This window comes from Fusarium sambucinum, chromosome I, assembly GCF_050947815.1.
Source record: "Fusarium sambucinum isolate potato_lamoka chromosome I, whole genome shotgun sequence".
In the NCBI taxonomy this organism is placed as follows: domain Eukaryota; kingdom Fungi; phylum Ascomycota; class Sordariomycetes; order Hypocreales; family Nectriaceae; genus Fusarium; species Fusarium sambucinum.
Window position 1 is genome coordinate 5,531,001 of NC_139294.1, and position 24,973 is coordinate 5,555,973.

A 24,973-nucleotide genomic window follows, 5' to 3' on the forward strand; every position below is an offset into this window, starting at 1 on the left:
CAAAGGCCTCTAATGAGAACCAGATGCTAAAGTATAGTATGTACAGAGAATGTGTAGAGATGTCAATCCCAACTCAGGCAAGCCAAGTCGACAACATCTAAGCCATGCCGAAACCAGCGGAGGTCATGACGCTCTTGGCGCTGTTGTAGTCAGAGGCAGAAGCCATGTTCTTGCCCTTGAAGTTGTTAAGGAAACCAGTGCTGGTACCGCCGAGAGTTCCAGAGCTGCCAAAGCCGTTGGGCTGGCAGTTTCGGCCGAGAGCAGCAGCACAAGCACTGCCACCGTTGGGAACACCGAAAAGCTGGCCCTGGATACCCTTGGAGTTGACGGGGTACTTGACATTCTGGAAGACGTTACCCTCAACGAGAGCAGAACCGGAGTCAATCTCGAAAGCGTGGTCAGGGACATCGTGGAAGAAGTTGTTGACGGCGTGGAGGAGAGTGTTACCAGCGACCTTGGGGCCACGGCCAGAGACACGGTAGACGTAGTTGTTCTTGAAGGTGACCATATCGTTGGCGCCGGCAAAGTAGAGACCCCAGTAGTGGTAGGCGTTGCAGCTGGCGGACCAGTTGGTGGTGCCGTCGATCTTGCTGTTGGAGATGGTGACACGGTTGCAGGCCTTGTTACCGAGGACGATGTGCTGACGGCCGATGAGAGAGGTGGTAACGTGGTCGATCCAGACGTTGTCGGTATCGTCAAGAGTGATGGCATCACCACCCCAGACGAGCTGAGGGTTAAGCTCAGTGATGTGGACGTTCTGGATGATGACGTTCTTGGCTCCGACAATGCGGAGACCCTTTCCACGGATGACACCCTTGCTGCCAACACCGATCAGGGACTTGTTGGAGCCAACCGAAATGCCCAGAACACCGGCCTTGTCGTACTTGACGTTGACCTTGGGGGCGTTGGGCTGGTAGTTGGTGCACCAGTTGTTCTGGTTGATGGAGAGCTGGCACTGGGAGCCGGTTCCCCAAGGAGCGCAGCCGGTCTCTGAGGCGCTGCCCTCGGTGCCGATGAAGTTGATGGTGCGGTCAAGCATGATACGGCGAGGCTGAGAGTCGCCGAGGTAGCTGATGAGCTCCTTGGCGTTCTTGGGGTAGACGGCGGCGGCACTGCCACCACCGGTTGTGCTGGAAGCAAAACCCTCGGCCTTGGTAGGGAGAGCAGCAAAGGCTGAGGGAAGGAGAGCGGCGACCGCGAAGAGGGTCTTGAAAAGAGAAGGCATCTTGAAGTTGTGACTAAAGTATGAGTCTGTGTGTATGTAATAGAATAGAGAACCAGAGACCCAGCTACTGGTGTATAGATGTAAGAAAGAGAGGATGGATAGATAGAACAAGACAAGTCGAAAGAGAGAGGATATCGTGAAGCTCATATAAGCATCTCGGTGTAAGCTAGACGAGACTATCTGACCTGACTATCCGCACAGCACCGGGACCATGTAAGGGGGTCCCATGCGGAAGGATGAAGCTTCATCCCTTGGCAAACGGCACTTCGGCGTCAAAAAGAGATTGATCATTCACTCATCGTAGCCTTATCCGATGTATTCAGAGTGGTTCTCGGGCAAAGATACTGAAAAGAGTCACGGACCATTGACGGACGCCGTTACCATATTGGGCAATGCCGGGATTCCTGATTCGTGGGATCTCTTTTGTATCCACGGCCGAATGTTTCGCACGAGTGGGTTATCAGTAGAGAGACGCCCCCTTACCAATATAAGGGAAATCACTTTCTACTATTTGTAGAAAAGCGGATAAGATGCTATTCCTTACCACTTTCTGGAACACCATATCGAAATGATTTTCATCAATAATATCCGCGTATTCCCATCGGTACATCTTCTCCGAAACCCGATGAGATGGTTTGCTGTACGCCAAGGATCATTCAACAACTGATTAACATGGAGACCAATTCCCCCACCAATTACTATTCTAGTTGTGACATTCTACTATCTAGTACGTTGCTATCAAGAATTTGTGTGGAGAATCGAGCCGTCAAATGTTATCCATATATACTACTACTATAGCTAATCCATTAGCGGATATAAAGCATTTAAAAACCGGGATATGTAAAATGAACGTCCTTGGCTATTTGCTTACAACTTACCAGGTCTTAGTCTATGTACATACATATGGTGAGGTGAGAAAAGGTTAGAAAATCAGGTGAAAGGGGTAGTCTTCTTCAAAGCGGCAGAATGGTGCAGATGATGAACAGTGACTTACCTTTTAGAGCCTGGCTTGTGATCTGAGCTGCATTCTTAAACATGACTAGACAGCAAGCTAGTCTGGTTTCCATTTTTGGCCTCCGCAGCACTGATACTTTGTTGGAGACCTCTTTGACCTGTTGGTCTTTGTCGCCATAAAAAGAGCCGGCTTTGACTGCGACTGAGTTGGTTGTCTTGACCCAAGGTTTGCTTTGTTGTGTGAAACTTTAAAGTCATTGTGATAGTTATCAAAGGCTACAAGTGTTCGGTAACTATTGGGCATGAATAGCTTGTTTGGAATATTCAATTGGTATATAGAGCATTTATAATAAACTATAACAAGTTCAGTCAAGATTGACAACTTACACAACATAATAATTGGCATCATACAAACAAGACTTGAACGACAATATGGCAATCGCACGAGACAAAATCAGAAAAACCAACAATCCTTCAGCAAGAGGCATCATCAAGAAAAGCGCCACCAAAACCAAAACTCTCGCTTCGAGACGACGAAAGACACCCGGCGAAGAAACCAAATCCCAAAAGTGTTTTCTGCCCTTCCTACCCGCAGAGCTTCTAGAGATGATCATCAACCAAGACTGCTTAGGAACCGAAGACCACTGGAACCTCCGCCGAGTATCGTCCCGTCTATTCCACATGACTGCAAACACCATCTTCAAGGGTGGAGAGTTTCGCATGTTCCGTTACGCCCTCAGACATGCAGACATAGACATTATGAACAGATGCAAAGAGCTGAACCCACCACCAACGGACATCACATGGGCTTACGATGCCTACAGAATCGAGGTGGTTAAGGGGGACAGTCTCAATCTCCGGGATCCGCCCCTACAATCCGAAGATAGTCTACCCCAGGGCCCAGGCTATTTCCTCCTCGAGGGCTTCAGGTCGAAACACTTCTCGGCGGACCAATACATTAAAGCGGCTGAGTGGCTCATGGATAATGGCTTCAAGGTCTTTAATCCTGCCGAAGAGAGTATTTGGAATGCCGGCTTGGACGGGTACTTCATCTCGTACAGACTGCTCGATGTATTGACAGCCGCAAGCAGTAAGAAGGAACAGGACGACATCTGCCGCATCATTGAGTTTCTTCGTGCCAAGGGTTACGAGTTCCTATTACGCAGTCGTGTCGAAGACGCCGGCCATTACAGAACCGAAGCAGAGACGCTTCTCCATGACAACTCTTTCGGGGCATTTCGTCGCTGCTACGATAGACCTTCCTTGATGCTGGTCATGATGAAGTCTGGATGTCCACCCTCTGTTCTTGAGCTTTACCTCGAGCAGCTCGAGGAAGACGGCATGTGTTTAAAAGGCCTTGCGACGCGGCACCACGAGGAGAAACAGAACGGGAACCTACATCGATTCTCCCGTACTGAAGTCGCTCAGCTCATCGACGTTTATCTTGATGAGCTTTTCGGCCTCTGGACCTGGTGGTGGGAAACGCCCGACCAGATGGGCAACACTCTCGAGGCCAAGATAGAACTGCTGATCCAATATCAAGGTATCGATGAGGAGGAGGAGAAGTTGCTCAACGACATTCTCACAGCGTTACGTCGGATCGAGGTCAAGATGATGAAGCTAGGGGGTCTCGACTACGAACGCGATGCCTCGTGGTGCTGGACCGAGCTAATCATGTCTGTCACTGATATCAACAGGAAGAGGAATCGTGCGTTGGATCAGTATGATGAGTACATGACCTATTCAAAGCCGTGGAAGTGCTTACACGAGTTCTTCCACACCATCCACTGGTGATGGCACACCAAGACATATTTGCAAGGCAAAGCACCAATCTTAAATAGAGGTAGCTTTGGAATGCGATGTAGAATCGATGAGAAACTGGATTTTTACAAGCGAAAGAGATAGATGTGATACAGGTTAAGGAGCGAACCGATAGAGCTGCCTTAAGAACTAGAGTCAGATAACGTAGTAAATAATAAGATTATGAACTCGAAAAAGTTGTCGTTTTTGATACATTAACTCACATTGTTCCACTAGTCAAAAACCACCTGTCAATGTACCAGAAATTGCATATAGATAAATGCATTACCTTGCTATGCTAAACAACCGTGTTCACGTTGGAATTCATATGCCTTCGGGCCCTGGAATACCAATGCCATGGTTGTGAGGAATGAACATCTAGATATTGGTAAAATCAAGTAGTAAGTAGAGCTGGAGTATGGCATTGCAAACTTGCAGAACCAATCATTCACAACATACACCATAACCTAGGATCAGCCGACAGACAAGAAGTAAGCTCAGGTATATCTTTCCAGCGCATTGAGTCTGAAGTGGTTTGTCGAGAAGAACAGATACTCGTGTTGGGCATACTGTCATAACATAGACCAGAACAATGAGAAGCACGGGAATGTTCCTTTCTTTCTACCCATGTTCAAGCTTGAGCTGTGGAATCTTGGTCCGAGACACATACGTACCAGACGAACACGACACTGACCAGCAGAAGACCTTTGTTGAGGTTGGCTGTGAGCAATACAGAGCCAACTGAACAATAGTTATTGTCCAAATACCACAACTCCATGTAAGCAGTCTCCATCAGTATAAAAAGCCTTACCGAGAGTCCTCTAGTAACTCGACAGAATTCGAATCAAAACAACTCTCACACCAAAACATCTTACATCGCAACAACTCACACCAAACAGAACAACACTACAACAACCGACATCATGTCTCTCCAACAGTTTAGCAACCAGTCTCGTCCTGTGCAGACTAGTATGCTGGCCATGCTTCCCACAGAGAGCCTATTGAACATCATTGGCGCAATCAACGACAACCCCGACGGTTACCAGGTAGCAGAAGGCTTCGATCATCTGAGCCAGACGTGTTCTCGCATGTATGACCTTGCCCGACCTTTCTTCTTCCATGCTAACGGTTTCAAGCAGTTCTACCTGTCTGTCCGTGTGGCCAATGTGGCCATGATGGATCGCTGTGAGTATTACAACGCAGCGCCCATCGACGCAATGTGGCGTTACCTTCCTCTGAGTCCGTTGCAAGCTCCTCGGCTGCAGACCACTGTGGACCTTCTCCTGAGCGGCGTGAACGAGGACGTTGGCTCCTCGGAAGATAAGCACCAAACGAGAATTCGCGATAAGAAGCGTGACAAGATCTTCAACGCTCTAGAATGGCTTCTCAAGAGAGGTGCCAATGGCGAAACCGCCAGATGGGTCGGGCTCAACACCGAGCGTGACAGAGTCATGAAGCCGCTCGGCCACATGAATACGAATCTGCTGGATCAGATGCAACGAGGTATCAGCAAGCGCGCCATGGAAGTCATATTCAGTAAGATCAAGATGTTGAGCAGCCACGGGTTTCCTAACCCAACTCGCACTGACACATTTTTCCTCTTTGGGTCTGTGGTAGATAAATTACGGTGGCACGGCGACAACCCGCGTGACTACTTTCTCATGTCACCACTGAAAACAGCGCTCAAGTCACATGTGATTCCTTCTGTTCTGGAACTCATGTTGAGCGAGCATGCTGATCGGGGCATCAAGCTGAGGGATTGGTACGACGAGTGTCCAGCCAGCCTTGTCAGGCTTGCAACACGAGAGTATCTCTCAGGTATGTCGTCGATTCAATGGAGTGAATTCACCTCCATCGACAAGCTCATCGACATCCTCCACGCTGATCTGCACAAAGAGTATACTAGGTGGGAAGAAAACTACTTTGGTGAGGTCGGAGACATTTTCAAGCAGAAGCTCAAGCTGATGATCGAGTACGAAATGATCGACGCCTCAGAGGAGGCTCTTCTCAAAAGCATCGAAGCAGCTCTCTACTCCATCGCCGCAGATGGCATGCGGGCAGGTCATTATGACAAAGAGTACTTCAAAACGTCTTGGGGGAAACTCGGTGACGCTGTAAGGCCATTCGCTACCGATGTCAACTTGGCAGTGGATCCTGAGACGCAGCTTACAAGCAACCACCGCGTCCACAGGTTCTACATTCACCCGGAGTGGAATCCGTGGGAGTCGTGGTTCCGTCGACAAGACAAAGCTCGACATGAACGATGGCTGTCTGGAAACCTAGCAGAGGGAGAGGTGTGCCCTAGGCACAACCTATTCGGTCATTCCGTCGAGTATGGCCGTGCCTCTAGTCTTGGGGTTCCAGAGTGGCACACGGTCAGTATGGACGAGTGGTACGCTTCCTTCCCGCGCTCTGAATAAGTTCAAGTGACTTGTCTGGGTATGTAGGAGGTAGGTCGTCAGTCGTATGTATGAGTATGTATGTATGAGTATGTCGCCGTTCAGGGAATGGGTTGGTATTTTAAAGCGCTGGTCGCGTATTGGACTGGTCTTTTTTAGTATATGGGAAATTGACTTTTGATTTGATCAGATGATTTATTGAAACATTGAAGTTTCGAGATTTAGTGAATGTGTAGAAGTAAGGTTTGTACTAACTAAAAGCAGGTCCCTCATTGTCGATAAACGTTCGAGAGCAGCCGAGTCAAAATAGATCGGATAAATAACTGGTATTTTATAGGCAAATCTGCTCGCTTATTTCAGCAGGCTTGAGCCACTATAATCAACGTCCGCTTACGGGACGGGAACTAATTAAGAGGCCCAGTGAAGATTAATGACAGAGGACTAAGGCAGAGAGAATGAGGGGTTCTTCCATGCTGCCCTTGATATGGAACTCTCTAGCTTTCTCGCTCTTAATAGTTAGTTCGATATCTTATTTTGGGTGGTCAAAGACAATCTCGGCCTCCTCACATTCCATCCCTTTTATTTATTTTTCTTACTCCATTAATCAAGTAAAGAGGGGGGAATGAATAGATCAACAACCTCTACTCTTTCAACATCACCAAACATCCTCAGTACAAAGAGAGAGAAAGAGCCTAACTATTAACTGCGCCGTACCAACCAACACTTACTACAACCACGTAACGGTGACCTGGCTGTTGGGTCACGGATGGATGGATGGATATCAACCATGACGAACCAACAAGACACCCCCACAGCTCTAACTCCTACTGCTTCCACTTCTCGTACTTCTCTTGTTCCCCCCGCTCAACCTGATTCAACTTCAGCTTCAGTCCCAGCTTCTGCTTCCGCTTCTGCTGCTCCATCTTCCCCCACGCCTCAAGCTGAACTCATCCCCGCAGAGGACCCCGGAGTATGTCATACCTTGCCCACAACCACCAACCAACCAACAAGCACAGAATTTGTAGAGTCCATTTTATTTTATTTATAATTGCCTTTGATATGTTTATTCGTTAACACTTTGTCTTTTTTCGTATTTGGTAGGATAACGTCGATCATGATAACTTTGACGTTGACTCGGCCCTCGGGTCAGACGCGTGAGTTCTTTGCTATTCCACTTCATATACATATACTCATCGATCGTCTGTCTTCAGTGCCAGTTTTCTATATCCCGAATCAATAGCAGCAAGTATCCTCGAATATAGAACCATCCAAGGCCGTACCTATCACAGTGACCGGCATGATGCCGATTACTTTGCTCCCAATGACGAGCAGCAGCTCCAATCTGTCGATATCACCCATCACTACCTCACCATCCTACTCGACAACAAACTCTTTTTAGCTCCCATATCACCTCACGTCCAGACAGTTCTAGACGTCGGTACAGGATCCGGCATATGGGCAATGCAAGTCTCCCATCCCGTCTCTTTCATCTACTAACCAGTTATTCCAGAGATTTCGCAGACGCACATCCCAGTGCCCAAGTCGTCGGCTCGGACCTCTCGCCCTGCCAGCCAGAATGGGTCCCTCCAAACGTACGCTTCGAGATCGCAGACGCCAGTCTCGAGTGGCCCTGGAAAGATGACTACTTCGACTTTGTCCACGTACGCTACCTGTTTGGCTCTATTCGAGACTGGCCAGCACTCTTCCGCGAAGCATACCGCTGTTGCGCGCCTGGAGGATGGGTTCAATCATGCGAAGCCGACATTCATTTCTACTCCGACGACGGGACAACCGACAATGAACCCGCCCTCAAGACGTGGAATGACCTGTACGAGAGCGGTGGGCTCGAGACAGGGAGATCGTTCTTCCTCCAAAGAGAGGCAATACAAGAGCGGAGTATCACAGAGGCTGGCTTCACCGATGTCAGAATATTTGACTACAAGGTAAGTACAACGTCGCGCCGCTCGAGGCAGCACTGACTCTAGCGACAGCTACCTGTTGGCGGCTGGCCAAATAACCGCAAACTCGCCGAGACGGGCGAGTATGTCAGGTTAACCATGGAGAATGATCTTGAGGGTATGCTTCCATCACTTCACGTCCTTCCTTGTCTGCATATTCTGACGATTCTTAAACAGGGTACACATTCTACACTTGGCACCATGTCCTCAACTGGCCCCGGGAAGAGTATACGCAGTTCGTTGCCTCGATGCTCAAAGCGCTGTCTAACCGCAGATTGCACGGGTATATGATGGTGCGGTACGTATATGGTCGGAAGCCATAGATGGATAGCAATAAACGTTGGCGACATCGAATACAAATAATAAATCTGAATGTCTGGGATAATCGTGTATCGCATCGCAAGGCTTCGGACCACGGTCGATCGAGTAGGACAACTGTCGAGTTCTATTCTTTGGATCAAGGAATCGAGGCGCATCGGAGCCCATCTTCAAGATTACCACTATTAACGATGAGCTTCGCCAACCGCGTTGTCGACATGCATCAGCCTCTGCCACATACCGTGCTCGACATATCACACGAACCGTACCTCGACAGTCATCAACATTCTCTCGTCACCTAGCAACCAGTGGTTTAGGGTACAAACTTCTTCCTCACAACCAGGGCAAGCCCCAGACAGTAATGAAAAAGAGAAAAAAGAAACACGCCTGTCAGACGTCCATCAACACCCACCCCGAACGCGCGCCCGAAGGCAAGACCGCAGTCAGGGTCGAGATCATCAAGAGGAAAAAACAACTCTCTATACAGCAGAAGCCTAAAAGGCAACTACCGCCATCCTTGCGGACAGATCGAGAGGACCAAAAGGTATTCACTCTAGGGTGTCGAGGATATACACTCATCAACCAGGGTGGGATCTGTGGCTCTTTTAGGGAACCAAGAGAAGGTCGAATACTATAGAAATGATTCTCTGAAGTATTGTCGACATGAAGAAGAAAAGAAAAAAAAGTCCAAAAGTTCGGAGGGAAGCTCTGTATTTATAGGCAGTATGTGGGGCTTCCAATCACTCTCAGCTCACCGCCTAAAAGTTGGGCGGCAGAATAATTTGGAGCCGCACCGCAGAAAAAAATGAAATGGTGGGGCTTTCATATTTTGGCAGGTGCGCTTGGGCAAAGGCGCCGAGAAGAGAGGCTCCACTATCAACGACTTCATCCAAGCAGCGTCAGAAGAAATCCTTTCACTGTGGATTGTGTAACCTCTTTTTTTCTCCTGACCATTTTGCTTCACTTTTGCAGTGGATCGTTGGCTAGCGGTCTGATTTGCGCCGAGATTACATGCCAAGTGCCGGAGCAAAATGTCTACACGAATCGTTTGCTCCGAATCATGAGTAAAAGCTCCGAGCTAGATAGTCGAGACTGTTGTTGAGATGTGGCTGGTGACGGATGTCGGGTGTTCTCTATAGAGGAGTTATGCACAGTACTAGTTACTCTATCATGGATGTGTCATGATGCTGAATGTGCACTTTGCTACCTGCATGAGGTGTCATGATATGTATCCTGCCTAGTGGGTAGCAGAAAAGTTGGCCTCCTAAGTCTTAGGGTATAAAAATAAGTAGTCTAAAGACTATAGTCTAGGGAGCATAAAGTGACCTGCTAATTTCGTCTCTTATGCTTCCAGCGGCCAACTTTTCTGGTACCCTGATGCCTGCCAATGGCCAGTCTCACCTATCGCATGGCTTTCATTACTACGTTCTTAACCGTTCTGAACATAAGATTATCGGGCTTGAGCTTGAAACTTAGTATCTTCTAGTGTTACATCACTACTGAAATTTGTTATTCAGTCTTGTCCTGGAAAACTCTGTGATGCTGTTAAGCAAAATCCCAATGGTCCTACCCTGCAGTAGACAGTGCCATCTACCATTGCCTCATTTGACAATCGAATACTTCGGCATCAGAAGATGTGAACTGTGATTTCTAGACAGGTTATCTTAAATGCAAAAAATCCTAATCGATCAAAGAGCTGCCGCTTTCGAATTACAGAAACATCACCAAATATTCAAGACTAAAGACTGGCTTCCCTCTCTCTGTACAAAGCCTCCCTCTCAATCCATCCTTGAACCTCATCCCCAACCAACCCATCGAGACTCCCCTGTCCACTCTTGATGATATCTCTCACCCGAGAACTACTGACATCCTCATCTCCCTCTCGACCCTCAATCATCTCAACTCTGTCAACCCAACCTTCATCACCTCCAGCATTTTCCACTCTCTCCTTGGTCAACCATGCCCTCTGCTCCTCGACTCCTCCCCACGCCTCATCTGGCCTCGTAGTGACTCTCACCTTGCAGCTCTCAAAAAACGGCCGTAGTGCGTTCTGGATTCCCTCATTGTAGTATTTCGGATTAAAAATGCGAACTATCGTGTCAAAGCCTGCCAGGAAGGTCTGCGTGGGCTGCTCCCCAGTTTCAGTAGCGTAAAACCCAGACTCCGCTATCGCTTTCGCCTTGTCGTGGAAGAAAGGCATCGTAGTAACGGCGACATCAATCTCGACACCTTCATCGAGCAACTCCCGTCCCATAGCCTCCATCATGCTCAACCTGATGGGAAAACTCGCCGGCTTCGGCGCTTTATCGGCGTTGTTGACTGAGAGTAGTAACATCAATCTCTCCTGGCCCTCTGATTTCAGAGCAGTACGGGCCATACTGGCGTGCGCCAGCGTTGGCGGGTTGAAGCTCGAGTCCAGGACTACGAGATGCCGGACTGAGCGGCCAGGACGGCGCGGCGCGGGGACATTGGAGGTGTGGGGTAGAGTGCACAGAACACGGAATGCATCTGAGGATGACTGGAAGGAGGTGAGGGCTCGAGAAAATGACGAGACGAGAGTTTTTGGGTCTATTGAAGGCATGTCGGCTGGTGTTGAGTTTTTGTTGCTCATCATGTGTTGGTGAATCAGAGAGGTACTTATGATGGACATGGATCAACGTAGTACTAGATAAATGACTTGGCGGGTTACAGAACAGTTGGCCTCCAAGCTGTAGGATACGAAAATAAACAACCCAAGAGTTTGGCCTAAGCACCATGAACTGACTCACTAATTTCGTCTTTTATGATTCTGGTCAACTTTTCTAATATCCTGGAAATGACATGAGGAGACATGGGGCTGGCTGAGTACTGACAAGGGGGCAGAGTCACACAACACCAGGATACGAGAACAGATAGTTGACCGTATAAAACCATTGGCTATTTCTTGATTGTATATAATAAAGCCCAGCGCAATGAAACAAGGCCGAGACCTATAATAAACCCAAACTCCTCTAGACACCATGCATCTCACGCCCGCAGCTTTATTCATTATGTTTACTCGGCACTCTGCCCATCCATGACTCCTCGCGAGAACCATTCTGCCAATGTACTAAAGCGATCCTCGCTGTTTTCTAGATCGCTCTTGAATAGATCGTGCTTACCCGCTCTCTCACGTTGTCCTTCTCGCATCTTGCGGATTATGTCATTCTCGGGCGCGCACTTGGGACACTCCGAATCACCCTCGTTGCCTCCGTTTCGCACGCAACGTTGATGGAAGCTGTGCTTGCATAGGAAGTGAACAGCAGGTAAATCTAGTCGCTGACTGCAGTCGGAACACCATGTTGCTTGGAATACAGCTGGCTTGGATCCCAAGTCGGCAAGCTCCTCGCGACGCTTTTCCGTATCTCCCCGGAGTGTGTTGATTCGGCTTCGGTTAGAGGCAATTTCCTTGCGCTCTCTCGTAATTGTTTCGTGCAGGTATGGTTTGATCATGCCCATGGTAGCGACACCACCACCCGACGATTGTCCCACAAGAGTCTGGATAACTTGCAAAGGTGCCATGAGTCCATCCTTGTCAATCTTGTTTAGAACGCTGGCTAGCTCATCTGGCCCAGCCTCCTCTAGCACTTTCGGATCCGAGGTGAGGTATGCCAGTGCAGCCGGGTATAACTGCGGCTCCTCGGGGCCATATTTTCTGAGAGCTTTCATGGCACCTCGAGTGTCCTTGGCTGATGTGTAAGATCTGAAGATGTCGAAAAGAAGCTTTGCTTGCTCCTTTACAAGGACTGTTCCGTCCTGGAAGTCGGCGAGATGCGATAGAAGCAATACGTTTGAGCTTTCCATGGGTACATGCTCGCCTTCAATAAGCTTCTTGGCCTTTGCCTCCCATTCCTCCTTGTGATGCTGACCCTTCTTCTCGTTGGCCTTGTACAAGTACATCTCGAAAAGAGTAGTGTACAAATCTGTCCTGTCGCTCGACTTGAGGTGCTTCTCCTCAAGGCATGCTTCGAGAAAAACGATGAACTCATCAGGGTGGTCGATGAATGAAGAAAATGCTGTTCTTGGTGGAGGCGGGGTGTATTTAGGTGCAGGGATATCGTCGTTGTCTACAACAATGGTGCTGTCGCTCACTACAGCCCGTGTATTGCCAATAGTACCAGGGGATGCTACTGAAGAAGTATTCATATAAGGCAGGGGAAGAAGATTAGAAAGGTTCTGAACAGCACTGGCGGCTCCGGCTGCAAACCCGCCACTAGCAGGTGTGTCGATGTCGTGCTGCACAGTTAAAGTTCGTCGGGGTCTGTAGTTGCCGGTGTAGTAGTCCACGAATAGCTTTGTGGCATCCTGAGGACAGTTCTCGATCAACACTCGTGCGTACTTTTGTAAACAAGGGTACGCCTACATTGTTAGCAGATATTTCGTTCGGAGACTGATTCATACGTACAATATCGGGATCTTGACGCCAGACGTAATCGAGCGCTTCGGCATAGTTCTTGGAGTCTTCTATCAAGATGTCTACCACCAGATCGGTCTCACCATGCTTCTTGGCTAGGTACGCTGCCTGCTCATAATATCCACCCTGACGACACATGGCGATTGCCGTATCAAGGTCGAACTTGAGGTCGCCAGGAGACTTGATGAATTTCTCAAGCTTGTTGATATCCTTGAGCTTCGCATAGCAGTTCAGGAGAAGAGTGGTGTGATCAGCGGTTGCTTTTCGGTGGTCATGAAGCTGCTCCAAATATTGAATAAGGTTATGAATTCGTTGTGTATCAAGGTACTGAGAAAGTTAGCATTGGTTACATATAGCAATGTATTATTTACCTTGCGAATGACTTGTGATGGCTCGGTCGTATCGATTGCTCGAATGTACTGAACCATGGCCCCGTCATAATCAGCTTTCTGATATAGGTGATCGCCGAATCGACGGTAAATAAGGCTTTGCTGTTCATTATCCATCCCAGACTTTTGCGCAAGCTCGATAGCCAGGGGAAACATGTTCCTCTGGTACAACATTTCCAGCCGTTGCTGCAAGCTCTTCTCATGATATCGATAAACCTGAAAGTGTTAGTGTGAGCCAAAAATTTCAATCAAAAAGAACTTACCTTGCCATCTTGAAGGATCGTGTAAAAGTCACCCCAGATATCAACAAAATGCCCCACTGGAGACATCAACGTCTCAGTGTGACCAATAACTCGAAGGTCCATATCCAGCAGCACAAAAGATGACGCATTGAACAGAGAATTAGCAGTCGTACTACCAAATCGCCGTCTCATAGCCTCGGAGTCTTTTGCCGTACTGCTTGCTGGCGGACAAGCAACCGCAACGTATTCATGGTAAACATCAATCTTGCTCTTGGGCGACTCATACGCCTTAGGGGGACCTCGGCCTTCCTGAGTATAGGTATAGATGGCATCGTCCCGCGCAATGATAACACCGTCAGTGTTTTGGTCACGCGTCATGCAACCCACTGCACATCCAGCATCCTCAACGGTCTTGGGCGGCATCCCATGTCCCTTCTTTGAGAGGCCTAGCTTTAAAATCCTTGAGGTTGTGGAGACAAATAAGGTGGTGAGCTTCTGCGTCTCGTCCCATGCCAATTGAACACCTGTAACTGGCTCCTCTGATTCGAAAACGATGCGCTGCTTTGTGCCGAGGTCGTGGACCAATTCGCCCCGAATTACGGTGACGGCACCGTTCGTAAATCCTACCGCAATCTGTGTAAGATCATCCGTAGCCGCGAACGCCGATATCTTCTAGTGATCAGTTTTTGTTCCATGATAAAACCCTGAAGCGTCTTACAGGAAATTGTCGTCGGTTGTTGTTGATCATCACCGTGCTTAGACATGTCGGTGTGTTGGTTTTCTTGACAAGTTTATCAAGCGCCCACACCTTGAGAACAGGCTCACTGCTCATATCCTCCTGTTATAATCATTAGTATATCTGTCGCTCGATCGAATAGTAAACAAGCCGTACCGCAACTGTCAACAAGAGACTCGTTCGTTCAACCTGGCGCATATGCGTGATGCTCCCAGCCTCGTAAGCCTGGAAGCGCTTGACGACCTTCCATGACTTGTTTATTATGCTGACGTATCCATCGAATGATCCAAGGAAGAGGCTATCGGAGCCTGCGCAAACGCTCGAGATCTCGTTGCCTTCGAAGAGCTGTCGGGTTTCGTCTTCAGCGAGCGTGATTTGGGCGACATCGAAGAAGTCAAACGACTTCCACTATAATTGAGTGTTAGCATGCTGAAAACTTGTATACGCCCCGGTAGATGAGGCTTGTCTGCAAAAGACAAAAGGGCCGTTCTTACTGAAATGGCCATCTTGAAGCATCTGAGAATGTCGGGTCTTGAATTGGGGAAGATCCATAGGCTAGGGCGCGATGACGATGGTGGGACACTTGAGCTAGGGAGCTACAGTGGCAGAGTGGAAGCTTGCCTAGCGCCACAGTGGCTGTTGCTGCTTGCATATGATCAAACATATCTTATGCCGGGCATATTTGACCTGCTTTTAGGCTATTTATCTTATAGGTCATGAGCTTAGGATTGAAAGAATATGCAATATTGATACAAATTATCAGACAATGTTGAATTCGCCTATCTTCATTATAAACCCATTACGCATTTTGGCCAGAGTCTAAATGGTAGTATACATCAAGCCAATAACTTCACTCAGGACTCTAATCGATCTCAGGGTATCATTGATGGTATTAAGGGAAACCATTCCCTAACTGCCTATAGTAAAAGTATCAGACCAGACTCTATATAAAAACCAATCAAAACACCAAATACGCTCGTATACCCGCCAAACCCAACTTCCGGTAACAAAGTAAAGCATAACTCATTTGTGCGAAAAGACAGCATGTTCATCCCTCCTTAGTCCTGGAAGCCATAGGGGTAATCTCTCGTTCCTCTTTCTCATATTCGACATTCTCATTGTACACTTCACGAGGAGTAGCCAACGGGCTGCTCAGACCACCAATACTACCGCTCACGCTCTCAGCCCGCCCATGACCAAGCAATCCACTTCGAACACTGGCAGCGTCTCCTTGTTTGGCATAGTAACTGTTGCGATCACCCGAAATGGCAGGTCCAACGCCCGTGGCCGAGTATATGCTCGTTCGCTCGGTTCCTAACCGAGGGTTACCATGAATACCAGGAGTAGGTGGCATGCCCATTGGGTCAATATTTGCGCTAAGAACGCTAAGCGGTAGACTTTCACGACTACCACCCCAAAGAGATGAGGGAGCGAGAGCACGGACAGATGCATCGGTATCCAGAGAACGTCGGCGCCGGCGCTTGCTCGATGACGCCAACGTGAGGATGGATGCATTGTCGGTCAAGAGATTGTTGGCCGTCGCAGAGGTGTAGGTAGTTGGATTGCCACTAGGAGCCAGATGAGCTGGGATGGCAGATGCAGGCGCCCCCGTAGTGGGGAAGGGTTGGCTGAACTGAATAGACTGCGAGGTTCCTTGGTTTTGCGAGGTATGATGATGAGGCTGCCCTGGGCCGTTGGGTGCCATGGACTGAATCGTTGTCAAAGTTGTTGTCAAAGATCGGACAGACGGTGCTGGACTTGAAAATGTGCTGTCTCCCCCCCTCCTGGAATCGACTCCTCCGCCGATGGTACGACTTGTGCCAGCGACAGAGCTTGCTCTATGGCTTGGAGCCATAAGCGAACGTGAGGCTTCGTGGTCGGTCAAGACGGTGCCAGCACAACTCCTGCCTCCAATTGTTGGTGGGGCCTGGTCTTCTCGGGATGTTCGGGCGGATTGGTTCGCGCTGGTGTTACTTGTGCCCGTAGTGGTGGTGAATGTGTATGCACTCGTCCCGTTGGTGACACCATTGCCGATCTGACCAGATTCTGGATATGGGTTGTTTTTCTTGTGACTGCGCTTCTTTTGTCTCTTTTGGCGTTCACCATCAGATTTGAAGTTGGTAAACTTCTTTACCCATGTTGAGAATGGTCTCCTGCGTTGACCTTGACGGTCTTGGTCATGTTAGCCTTAGTTGTGCTTGTTCCGATGATATTTCAAGGTGGCGATGTTGCGTGATCGCAAGTATGCCTCTTGAATTTCCATGAGTTCAATCACTCACCCTGCTCTGGAGATATCGCGTCGGTCGTCGCCATCAAATTGAGAAGTCGTTCCGAGTGTGAAGCGTCGAGTTGAGGCCGCCGATATAGCGTCGTTGGGCAGCGGCCGGAGGCGGGGAGACAATGACAACAAAAGGAAAGAGAATCGCTAGAGTAAATGCTCGCTAGGAGCAGAAAGAGCAAGTAGATTGGTGCGACAATCTACGATGAAGGACAGTGAACAAAAGCAGATAACTAAGTAGGAAATGAGCCTCGAAAAGAAGTCGTCAGCAGGTTAAAGTGTGTGGTATGGGCGGCAACGAAGGCTGAAAGCGGCGAAGCATGATGGTGCAGTATTGTTATCACGTGATGTTTCAATATCGAGACAAAGGGATCACGGGCCAGAATGTCCTTGCACTGTTCTTGTCCGTTGTGCTATAACGTATCTGTCCTAGATCAACGGAAAAATAGGCAGAATTTCTCCCATCCACTCTTCCATCTTCAACGGGTTTTCTTTTCATGTCTCCTGTGGCTACAAGCTTCGGCTGAGGTCTCGACTCTCAAAGGTGCATCGCTCTTGGCGCCACCTCCACTATGCGGGACCCTGGATTTGGGGACGTTACCCACTGCGCCTTAAATAGATCGCCCCAAAGACCAGGTGCCCCTAGCTCCAGCTTCGACGTCATTTCCCCTTTGAACTTTTTGCACATTCAACAACAACATCACAGCCAGCAAATACTTGAAGCCAACAAGCATGATCCTCTATAGAGTATGATCATCCGACAACTTCCACAGGATGTCGTCGACAAGATCAAATCATCGGTTAACATCACGTCCCTGAACGGAGTAGTTTGCGGTCTCATCGCCAACTCTTTGGATGCTGGCGCTTCCAAGGTCAACATCTCCGTCGATTACGCCAGGGGAAATTGTACCGTTGAGGATAATGGGTCCGGAATTCCACCTGAAGAATTTAAAGATGGCGGGGGACTCGGGAAGCTCCACCGTGAGTGAAACGCTTGTGCTTTAACACATTGACTAACACCCGCTTGCTTTAGATACATCCAAATTCCCTACAACGTCATCTGTCCATGGGAAACATGGCGATTTCTTAGCCTCTCTTGCTACATTCTCTCTTCTGACCATCACCTCTCATCATGAAAGGCATATCTCTCATAACTCTATCACAGTCCGTAACTCTCGGGTTCTAGCTAGACAGTTGCCTGCATCCCCTGAGTCACGACTTGTCAACTTTGACCATGGAACTCGCACTACAATCCGAGATCTATTCGGCAATATGCCAGTCAGGGTCAAGCAAAGAGCTGTTTTCTGTGAAAAGCCTGCTCTTGATAAAGAATGGTTAAAGTTGACTCGAGCTGTTGTGGGCATGCTTCTTGCGTGGCCGTCTAGTATAACTGTATCACTAAGACATACAGCTACGCAACGTGAACTTCGATTCCGGCCACCAGAAAAACTGGACATAACATCGAGAACCTCTCGTATCCTTACCCAAGCTGGTCTTGCAGACTCAAGCGATGTCGACGCTTGGGTACCTATTTCAGCATCATGCGGACCGATTTCTGTCAAAGGATGCATTTGCACTAATCCCGTTGCCACACGCCGTTCTCAATTTGTTAGCTTGGGAATTTCCCCTGTTACAAACGAGTTTGGTACTGATGTACTTTACGAAGAGATCAACAGGATCTTTGGCAACTCTAGCTTTGGCGTTATTGATGGTGAAGAGGGTGATCGTGATGCTTCGCCAAAGTTGGATGAGTTTACGGGCAGAGAGCTACGAAGTCGCAAAGGCATTGAGAGGTGGCCTATGTTTTATCTGAAGATTACAACATCTTCTTTGGAAGGAATTAACAATCCGGACCAGCTGGGGAGTCATGGCCAGACTTTGTCTGCGATTATTGACCTCTTGAAAGCGACATGTTACGGTTTCCTCAAGAAGCATCAGTTCAGACCGCGGAAAGTCCAAATAAGGACTGAGGAATCTTTGTTTTCAACGGCGAGGACGCTGGGTCGGTCTAAGAAACCGACATCATCGAATAGCTCCAGAGCTAGCTCCGTTGCCTCGACATCTAGATCCAAATCAGTCGCAGCACGAGTGGATAGCCCCTTTGAAGGATGGCACCGGGTGAAAGTTGGAAGAGCTACACCGCTTAGTTCCACTTCAAAAGCGACAGATGTTTGCACAAAGACACGAGAACCGCGTTCCTCTGACCGCCTTGTTGGCGAGGGTGGAAAGTTACTACGTAAACCGTTTGACATATCTTCTCCCGAGCCAGAAGACCAGCCAAGTGGCTTGTCTAAAACAATCAGCACCTTCGGTTCTGACATCCGCACTGTCGACTCTGAAACAAGTGACAGTAACACAAGCAGTGGCACTGCCGGTCGAGTTGTACAGAAGCAAGACAAACGGCCCAGCAAATGGCTTCAGGGTGTAATCAACTCTTGGGAAAATCCCGTTTTTCAATCTGTGCAAGCACTAATACCATGTATCGATGGCTCGACGTCAGATCAACTCCATACGTGCGGTAGGAATAATCATAACGGAAGTCATGTTGGGCTTGGCGCTGGATCTATGAACCTCAATGGAAAGATTTCCCGTCACGCACTCACTCATGCCACTACGATAGCGCAGGTTGACCGCAAATTTATCTTGGTCAAGCTCTCTTTGAAAAGCTTAAAACCCGGGAGTTCCATACTCGAAAGGCAGAGTTCAGCACTGGTTATGCTCGATCAGCACGCGGTCGATGAACGTTGTCAACTTGAAGAACTCATGTTGGAGTATTTTACAACCGACACTTTGACCAACCAAGTATTGCCCCGGATAGAACCTTTGCATCGACCCATTATCTTTGAGGTTCCACAAGAGGAATGGTCCTTGTTAGAACAGCATCGCGGATACCTTGCTGCTTGGGGCATCATATACCAGACGCCTCCAGCCTCGAATCGCCATAAAGTTGTGGTTACCGGTCTTCCGCCAAGTATCATCGAGCGCTGCCGCCTAGAACCCCGACTGCTGATTGAGTTTTTGCGCACGGAAGCTTGGCGCAGTGTTGGTATTAGCATTCCACTAGTGCGACCAGCAACTGCTGCTCCCGACAAGCCCCTGATATCACGTTTCAACGGGTGCCCAAGAGGTATCTTGGAGTTGTTACACTCCAGAGCCTGCAGAAGTATGATATTATCCTCTCATTGTTCAACGTCTCGCTAACTTGTGTCAGGTGCCATTATGTTCAATGACATTCTCACAATTCAACAGTGCGAGGAACTCATCGCTCGCCTCTCGCGTTGCGCACTCCCGTTTCAATGTGCGCATGGCCGGCCCAGCATGGCACCGTTGGTTGATCTTGGAAATGGGGAGCAGTTTGGTGGTTGGCAAGAGACGGAAAAACAAAAGAAGGTATCATGGAAGAGCTGGTTAGAGGCTTCATGATGAACTGGCTAGTGGGTAGCAGAAGAATTGACCTTTAAGCTTTAGATGATAAAAATAAATAACCTAAGAAGTATAGTCTAAGTATCATAAAGTGGCCTAGTAATTTAGTCCTTTATGCTCCTGGCGGCCAACTTTTCTGGTACCCTGAGGACTGGGTCAGTCGATCATAGCGTCACTCCTTTAAATATCGGGAGTTTGTAATAGACATACCCAAGCCTCAGGGCATCAGAAAATTCAACTGCAAAAGGCTTAAAAGACGGAATCGTACAAGTCACTTTAGAGCTGTTTGTTTTTATAATACCTTCCGACTAATGAGTTAATCTGTGTATACCCGGGTCCTAGCCAGAGGTCAACACAAAGCCTGAAGCCTAAATCACGCAGCAAATAATGATATGAATGGCTTGATTGTATCGTTCAATACCCTAAGACGTCCTCTATAGATAAGAAATTTAAAACGATATTGATTCCAAATGGTCGCATAGAATAAACGCAAGCAACCGGGATATGTCTAACTTCATTTTCAGCCATCCTACAAACTCAAACAAAGTATCCAGCAATGCAAATTCGACGCCCAAGTGGCGTACAAGCCAACTTGGCCCAACGGGTATGCTGAAATGCGCTCTCCAACGCCATTAATCCACATCCAACGCCTCGGTGTAGCAAAGGCTCGACAGCCTGTGCATGATTCGTGGTAAATCAGAAGAAAAAACGGGTGCTATTAATACAATGCAGGTCGTGATTCGTTTATCATTCGCGGGTCATGTATGCGAATTTTGAGAATTGTGAGGGGAATTATTCGAAAAAGGAATCTTAAGGAGCTGCTGGCTCAGCTGTCTCCTCTTCGGGTTTTGGGTTAGCAGCAGCCTCGGCCAGGTGACGATCGACGGCACCGAGCTTGCGTTGCTTTGCTTCCTCTTCATTCTCCTTGATCCAAATCTTGTTATCGTGATCCCATCGGTGGCTGTAAACTCAGTTAGCAAAGTAAACTCCTCAACGGCTGCTGCAACGGCGCAACAGGAAAGGTGACGGTGACTTACCCTGCCCAACTCTCGGTGACCAAACTCTTGGTATCATATTCATCAACCAAAATCTTATTAAAGTTGAAGGGTACACGAGCCTTGACACCTTCAAACTCGGTGATGCGCATAGGCCATAGATCTTGGCTTCTGTATCGATGCTTGTTCTTGCAGCTCCAGATACCTGGTCGATCCACCTCGCGCTCGCGCAGGCCGGTAATATCAACATACATGCCGTTCTGCATGTCAATCCAACGAGCGTCGATGATGTTTCGTCCGTCAGAACGATCGATGTCGACGTGGTGAGGGTTGACGTCCAGTAGGTATTTCTTGGATGTGAACTCCCCTGAAGCAGAATCGGTATAGTTCCAGCTGTGTTCGGTACGGTTGAGGTTATCGCCAATCCACTGCATGGTGCCGTTTGAGATTTGAACGTCAAGATCATAGTCCCAGGGCATAATTTGACCGTTCCACCACCAACCGAGTAAAGTTCCATGAGCGATCCATGTCTCTACGCCGAAACTATTCATAGTAAATAGGTAACTTCGAATCAGGTCTCGAAGAACGAAGCGATGCTCTTCGTATGAAACTTTTGATTGGAAAAAACGACCGTCATAGTGACCGAGTTCGATATTGCGACCAGCTTCGACAAAGTATTTTGGTGTCTTTGGCTTATCGTCGGCGCGTTTTGCGAGGGACGAAGTATCATGAACTTGTCGAGCTTCGTGGAATAGTGGGGGAAATGCGAGGGCAGCGGCTGGCGCAGAGAACGAGGCAAAGCTCCATAGGAGTAGCGACTTTATGGAGCGCATGTTTGCGTACGCAGTTGTGTTGTTGTGTTGTGTCGGTAGTGTAGGGATGGTTGTAGAGTCGTATATAAGGCGATTGCTGAAGTGATATGCACCGGGAGGTGGGTAGCGATCGGCTCGGATCGTCGTATGTACTGTATTAGATTGGGGATGGCGTAGCAATGCAATGCAAAAGAGAGGAGTTAATTAACAATGCTTTGTTTGGTCGATGTGATTCAAAGCGAAACAGTGTTTTAGGTCGTAGGAGAATGAGGTATTGAACAAGATTGTGTGCTTAGAATTGAGAGTGAAGAGAGGGAGGGAGAGAGAGAGAATCAGTGATAAGAAGTAGTAGCTCCAACTCCAAATGAAAGAATGACGGAGGATGTGGATAAGAGCAGGGGAGAAAAATAGAGGCTGAGAGGGAAGTGGGCGGGCGGCGCCGCGACAACGTCAGGGGCGCGGGGGGGGAAGAGAGCACGCGCCTCCTTGCCCGGACGGGGAATCCCAGTTGACAGTGAATGTAAGTGTAAGTACCTATGAGTACTAGTACAGAGAGTAGTACACTCTGTTGGTGGTACAAGTCTGACAGGAAAAGAGATAAGAAATATATCAATTTGTCTTCATACTCTCGTCATGTATATGCTTCTTTTGAAAGCCGCATACTGCTAACTCCGAGAGATCCAGACCCCAGATTTGTACATCACAATATTAAACTTTGGCTTCAAACGCCCCTGTTGACGATTTTCATTTTCCGTTCCAGTTAGCAAACGTGCAAATGTGAACCGTTGAGGCTCAAATCTAACCGCCCAAGAATTCCACGGCAACTGTAGGCCGAACAACGTGACATTTGCGATTCCACCGTTTTATCTTGGCTGTTGGATCAAAGACGTCTTACGCGTATTCTCAGTCATGGCATTTCTCGGCGCATATTCACAGCACAATTCTAGTGGATTACTTAGTGTTTCTCGGCAGCGCTAAGCCCCGCAGAGTAAGCAGTCGTGTGCTAAACCGCCCGTTAAACCACGGATGCCAAGTCAATGTAAGATGAAGCCAAGACTGGGCTGCCAACTGTAAACCCAGTTTCTAACCAAAACTAAAAAATGAGTTATCTCCATGGACATCTTCCCCTAACTCCGCGAAGCTACCAATTGGCAAAATACTTTCCAAAACTCTAGAATAAAAATTACAGCCACGGACCTGTTTATAGATTTTCAACTTACACTACGGAGGAAGCGATATCTCATCGGTAGCCGCAAATGGCATGGCCCGGATGCGTCGTCATCAACTCTCCGATGCGGCGCTGACACTAACTTCTGCATGCAATGTTATCTTCAGACACTTGTGCGTAGGTACTCGGGTAAGCTAAGAGGTGGATAGTCGAAAAATACAAAAAATTGATTTCATGAGTATTCTCATGTGGCGATCTCTCCCGCCGGGAATTGAACCCGGGTCTCAAGCGTGACAAGCTTGCATACTGACCACTATACTACGGAAGATGAAACAATCTGAAGATTGCTGTAGTGGGGGGTTGTTGATGATTGGTCAGCTATTGACTACTAAGAGCTCTACGGCATAGATAGACTACAATGATGTCCAACAATTGAGTAACAGTTTAAGCAGATATCAGAACTCACTTCAACGAACGGAAGATGATTCTCAATCTTCTTAAGGCTAACTACAGCTCGTAAGTCTTAGTCTCGGGTATAGGAAAGTTGGGCGGTACAAATATAAAAACAGCATTAACAATCCTGGTTCGAACACGGGGAATAGTTTTATTTCCGGTATATACCAAACCAACACCATTTCTCTTATTTTACCAACTCACATATATCATATCATGGGTCAAGATTTACTGGAGAGGGCCATAGCCGTGATTCAATCCGTGGATTCTCGTCCACCTAGACCTCACCCTCTTGCACTGGACGATACTGCCCGTGAACTACATGAGCGAGCCGTCGCTGATCCGTCGTCATTAAGCGAAGGGGAACGGAGAAACATTTTGAAAAAACTACCCCGCGAAGAGGAGGAGTCTATTCGACTGATCCGCGCTGACATGGATTTATGGCATGACAATGGATGAACTCGCCGCCGAGAGAACGGGTGGGGCAAAGCGAAGTGCACGATACAGCGCTTGCGATGTGGCCAGAGAGGCGCTTGGTAGTTCCGATTTTTTGATTATCAAGAAAGCCCTCACACATGTGCCATGGCAGGATCACATCATGAACTCGAGTGTTTCAACCAAGACATTGGTACCCTGCGGCTTTGTGGTATTCTATCCAAAAGATCAAGACATCAACTGATCTACTTTCAAAGAGCAAATGGTAAAGTTCGTATTACTTGGGTTCCATCGCTATTTGTCACTGGTCAAGGAGCCCATCATGAGAATATTCAAGTTACACGATATACCACACGATAGCTTACAACCACTAACAAGTCGCTTTATTGCTATGCGAGATGCGGAGGATATTCCAACCGGTTTACAACGCGACGTGTTTCTCTACGCTGATGACGAGACCTTTCAGTTTCTAAACTCGGACAGGCCGTTTATTTGGCTGTTGGAGCCACAGGAACACTCGATGGCACATGAACAATTGGGCCCCGTCAAGGTAGATATTAAGCATGTGGCACCACTTCTGTTGATGCGGTTAACACAGCGAGACATGTCACTTGAGAGGCATCAATTGCAGATGTGGCGCTGCACACCAGATCTGGAAGGGTTTCACGCGGCCGCGGCGAAGTAAAAAACAACAACCTGGAACATATTGGAATATGGCCTCCTCGTACATGCTACATGTAAGAAGCTAAGTGTCTTGATTGCTTCCCTTGGACGGAATTATCACTTTAGTGGTTGGCAAATCCTCTCTCATACCCAATCAAGGAGTTGAGCTTGAGTTGAACAGTCCGCTCCATGCACTCAGAGCAAACTGCTCAGAAGTAGGTTCATCATTTATCTCGGACCATTGCTGGATCAGAGGAAGACATAAACCTTTAAGCTTTCCATCTCGGAGACAT

The 24,973-nt window shown here is 48.1% G+C and overlaps 9 protein-coding genes across 9 annotated transcripts; 4 read left to right on the forward strand and 5 right to left on the reverse strand.

Annotated features, from left to right (window-relative positions):
- Window positions 1-97: 97 nt before the first annotated feature.
- On the reverse strand, window positions 98-1,225 carry FSST1_004479 (pectin lyase fold/virulence factor; the record flags this gene model as incomplete). Its single annotated transcript, XM_083230657.1, has 1 exon — window positions 98-1,225. The coding sequence occupies one exon, from the start codon at window positions 1,223-1,225 to the stop codon at window positions 98-100; it is 1,128 nt and encodes a 375-aa protein (XP_083087909.1).
- Window positions 1,226-2,611: 1,386 nt separating this feature from the next.
- Window positions 2,612-3,973, forward strand: FSST1_004480 (uncharacterized protein; the record flags this gene model as incomplete). The annotated part of the gene is made up of 1 exon (XM_083230658.1): window positions 2,612-3,973. The coding sequence occupies one exon, from the start codon at window positions 2,612-2,614 to the stop codon at window positions 3,971-3,973; it is 1,362 nt and encodes a 453-aa protein (XP_083087910.1).
- A 929-nt stretch (window positions 3,974-4,902) lies between these two features.
- FSST1_004481 (uncharacterized protein) lies at window positions 4,903-6,399 on the forward strand (the record flags this gene model as incomplete). Its single annotated transcript, XM_083230660.1, has 1 exon — window positions 4,903-6,399. One exon carries the CDS (start codon window positions 4,903-4,905, stop codon window positions 6,397-6,399), a length of 1,497 nt encoding a protein of 498 aa, XP_083087911.1.
- Window positions 6,400-7,165: 766 nt separating this feature from the next.
- On the forward strand, window positions 7,166-8,659 carry FSST1_004482 (S-adenosyl-L-methionine-dependent methyltransferase; the record flags this gene model as incomplete). Its single annotated transcript, XM_083230661.1, has 6 exons — window positions 7,166-7,348; window positions 7,480-7,532; window positions 7,590-7,841; window positions 7,889-8,321; window positions 8,370-8,454; window positions 8,514-8,659. 6 exons carry the CDS (start codon window positions 7,166-7,168, stop codon window positions 8,657-8,659), a joined length of 1,152 nt encoding a protein of 383 aa, XP_083087912.1.
- Window positions 8,660-10,392: 1,733 nt separating this feature from the next.
- FSST1_004483 (nicotinamide-nucleotide adenylyltransferase) lies at window positions 10,393-11,235 on the reverse strand (the record flags this gene model as incomplete). The annotated part of the gene is made up of 1 exon (XM_083230662.1): window positions 10,393-11,235. One exon carries the CDS (start codon window positions 11,233-11,235, stop codon window positions 10,393-10,395), a length of 843 nt encoding a protein of 280 aa, XP_083087913.1.
- Window positions 11,236-11,687: 452 nt separating this feature from the next.
- Window positions 11,688-14,959, reverse strand: FSST1_004484 (VPS11 family protein; the record flags this gene model as incomplete). Its single annotated transcript, XM_083230663.1, has 7 exons — window positions 11,688-13,031; window positions 13,078-13,413; window positions 13,458-13,691; window positions 13,739-14,386; window positions 14,436-14,555; window positions 14,610-14,861; window positions 14,948-14,959. The coding sequence occupies 7 exons, from the start codon at window positions 14,957-14,959 to the stop codon at window positions 11,688-11,690; spliced, it is 2,946 nt and encodes a 981-aa protein (XP_083087914.1).
- A 542-nt stretch (window positions 14,960-15,501) lies between these two features.
- On the reverse strand, window positions 15,502-16,766 carry FSST1_004485 (uncharacterized protein; the record flags this gene model as incomplete). Its single annotated transcript, XM_083230664.1, has 2 exons — window positions 15,502-16,625; window positions 16,733-16,766. 2 exons carry the CDS (start codon window positions 16,764-16,766, stop codon window positions 15,502-15,504), a joined length of 1,158 nt encoding a protein of 385 aa, XP_083087915.1.
- A 714-nt stretch (window positions 16,767-17,480) lies between these two features.
- Window positions 17,481-20,154, forward strand: FSST1_004486 (uncharacterized protein; the record flags this gene model as incomplete). Its single annotated transcript, XM_083230665.1, has 3 exons — window positions 17,481-17,712; window positions 17,765-19,894; window positions 19,943-20,154. 3 exons carry the CDS (start codon window positions 17,481-17,483, stop codon window positions 20,152-20,154), a joined length of 2,574 nt encoding a protein of 857 aa, XP_083087916.1.
- Window positions 20,155-20,964: 810 nt separating this feature from the next.
- On the reverse strand, window positions 20,965-21,982 carry FSST1_004487 (LicD family-domain-containing protein; the record flags this gene model as incomplete). The annotated part of the gene is made up of 2 exons (XM_083230666.1): window positions 20,965-21,115; window positions 21,192-21,982. The coding sequence occupies 2 exons, from the start codon at window positions 21,980-21,982 to the stop codon at window positions 20,965-20,967; spliced, it is 942 nt and encodes a 313-aa protein (XP_083087917.1).
- Window positions 21,983-24,973: the final 2,991 nt, after the last annotated feature.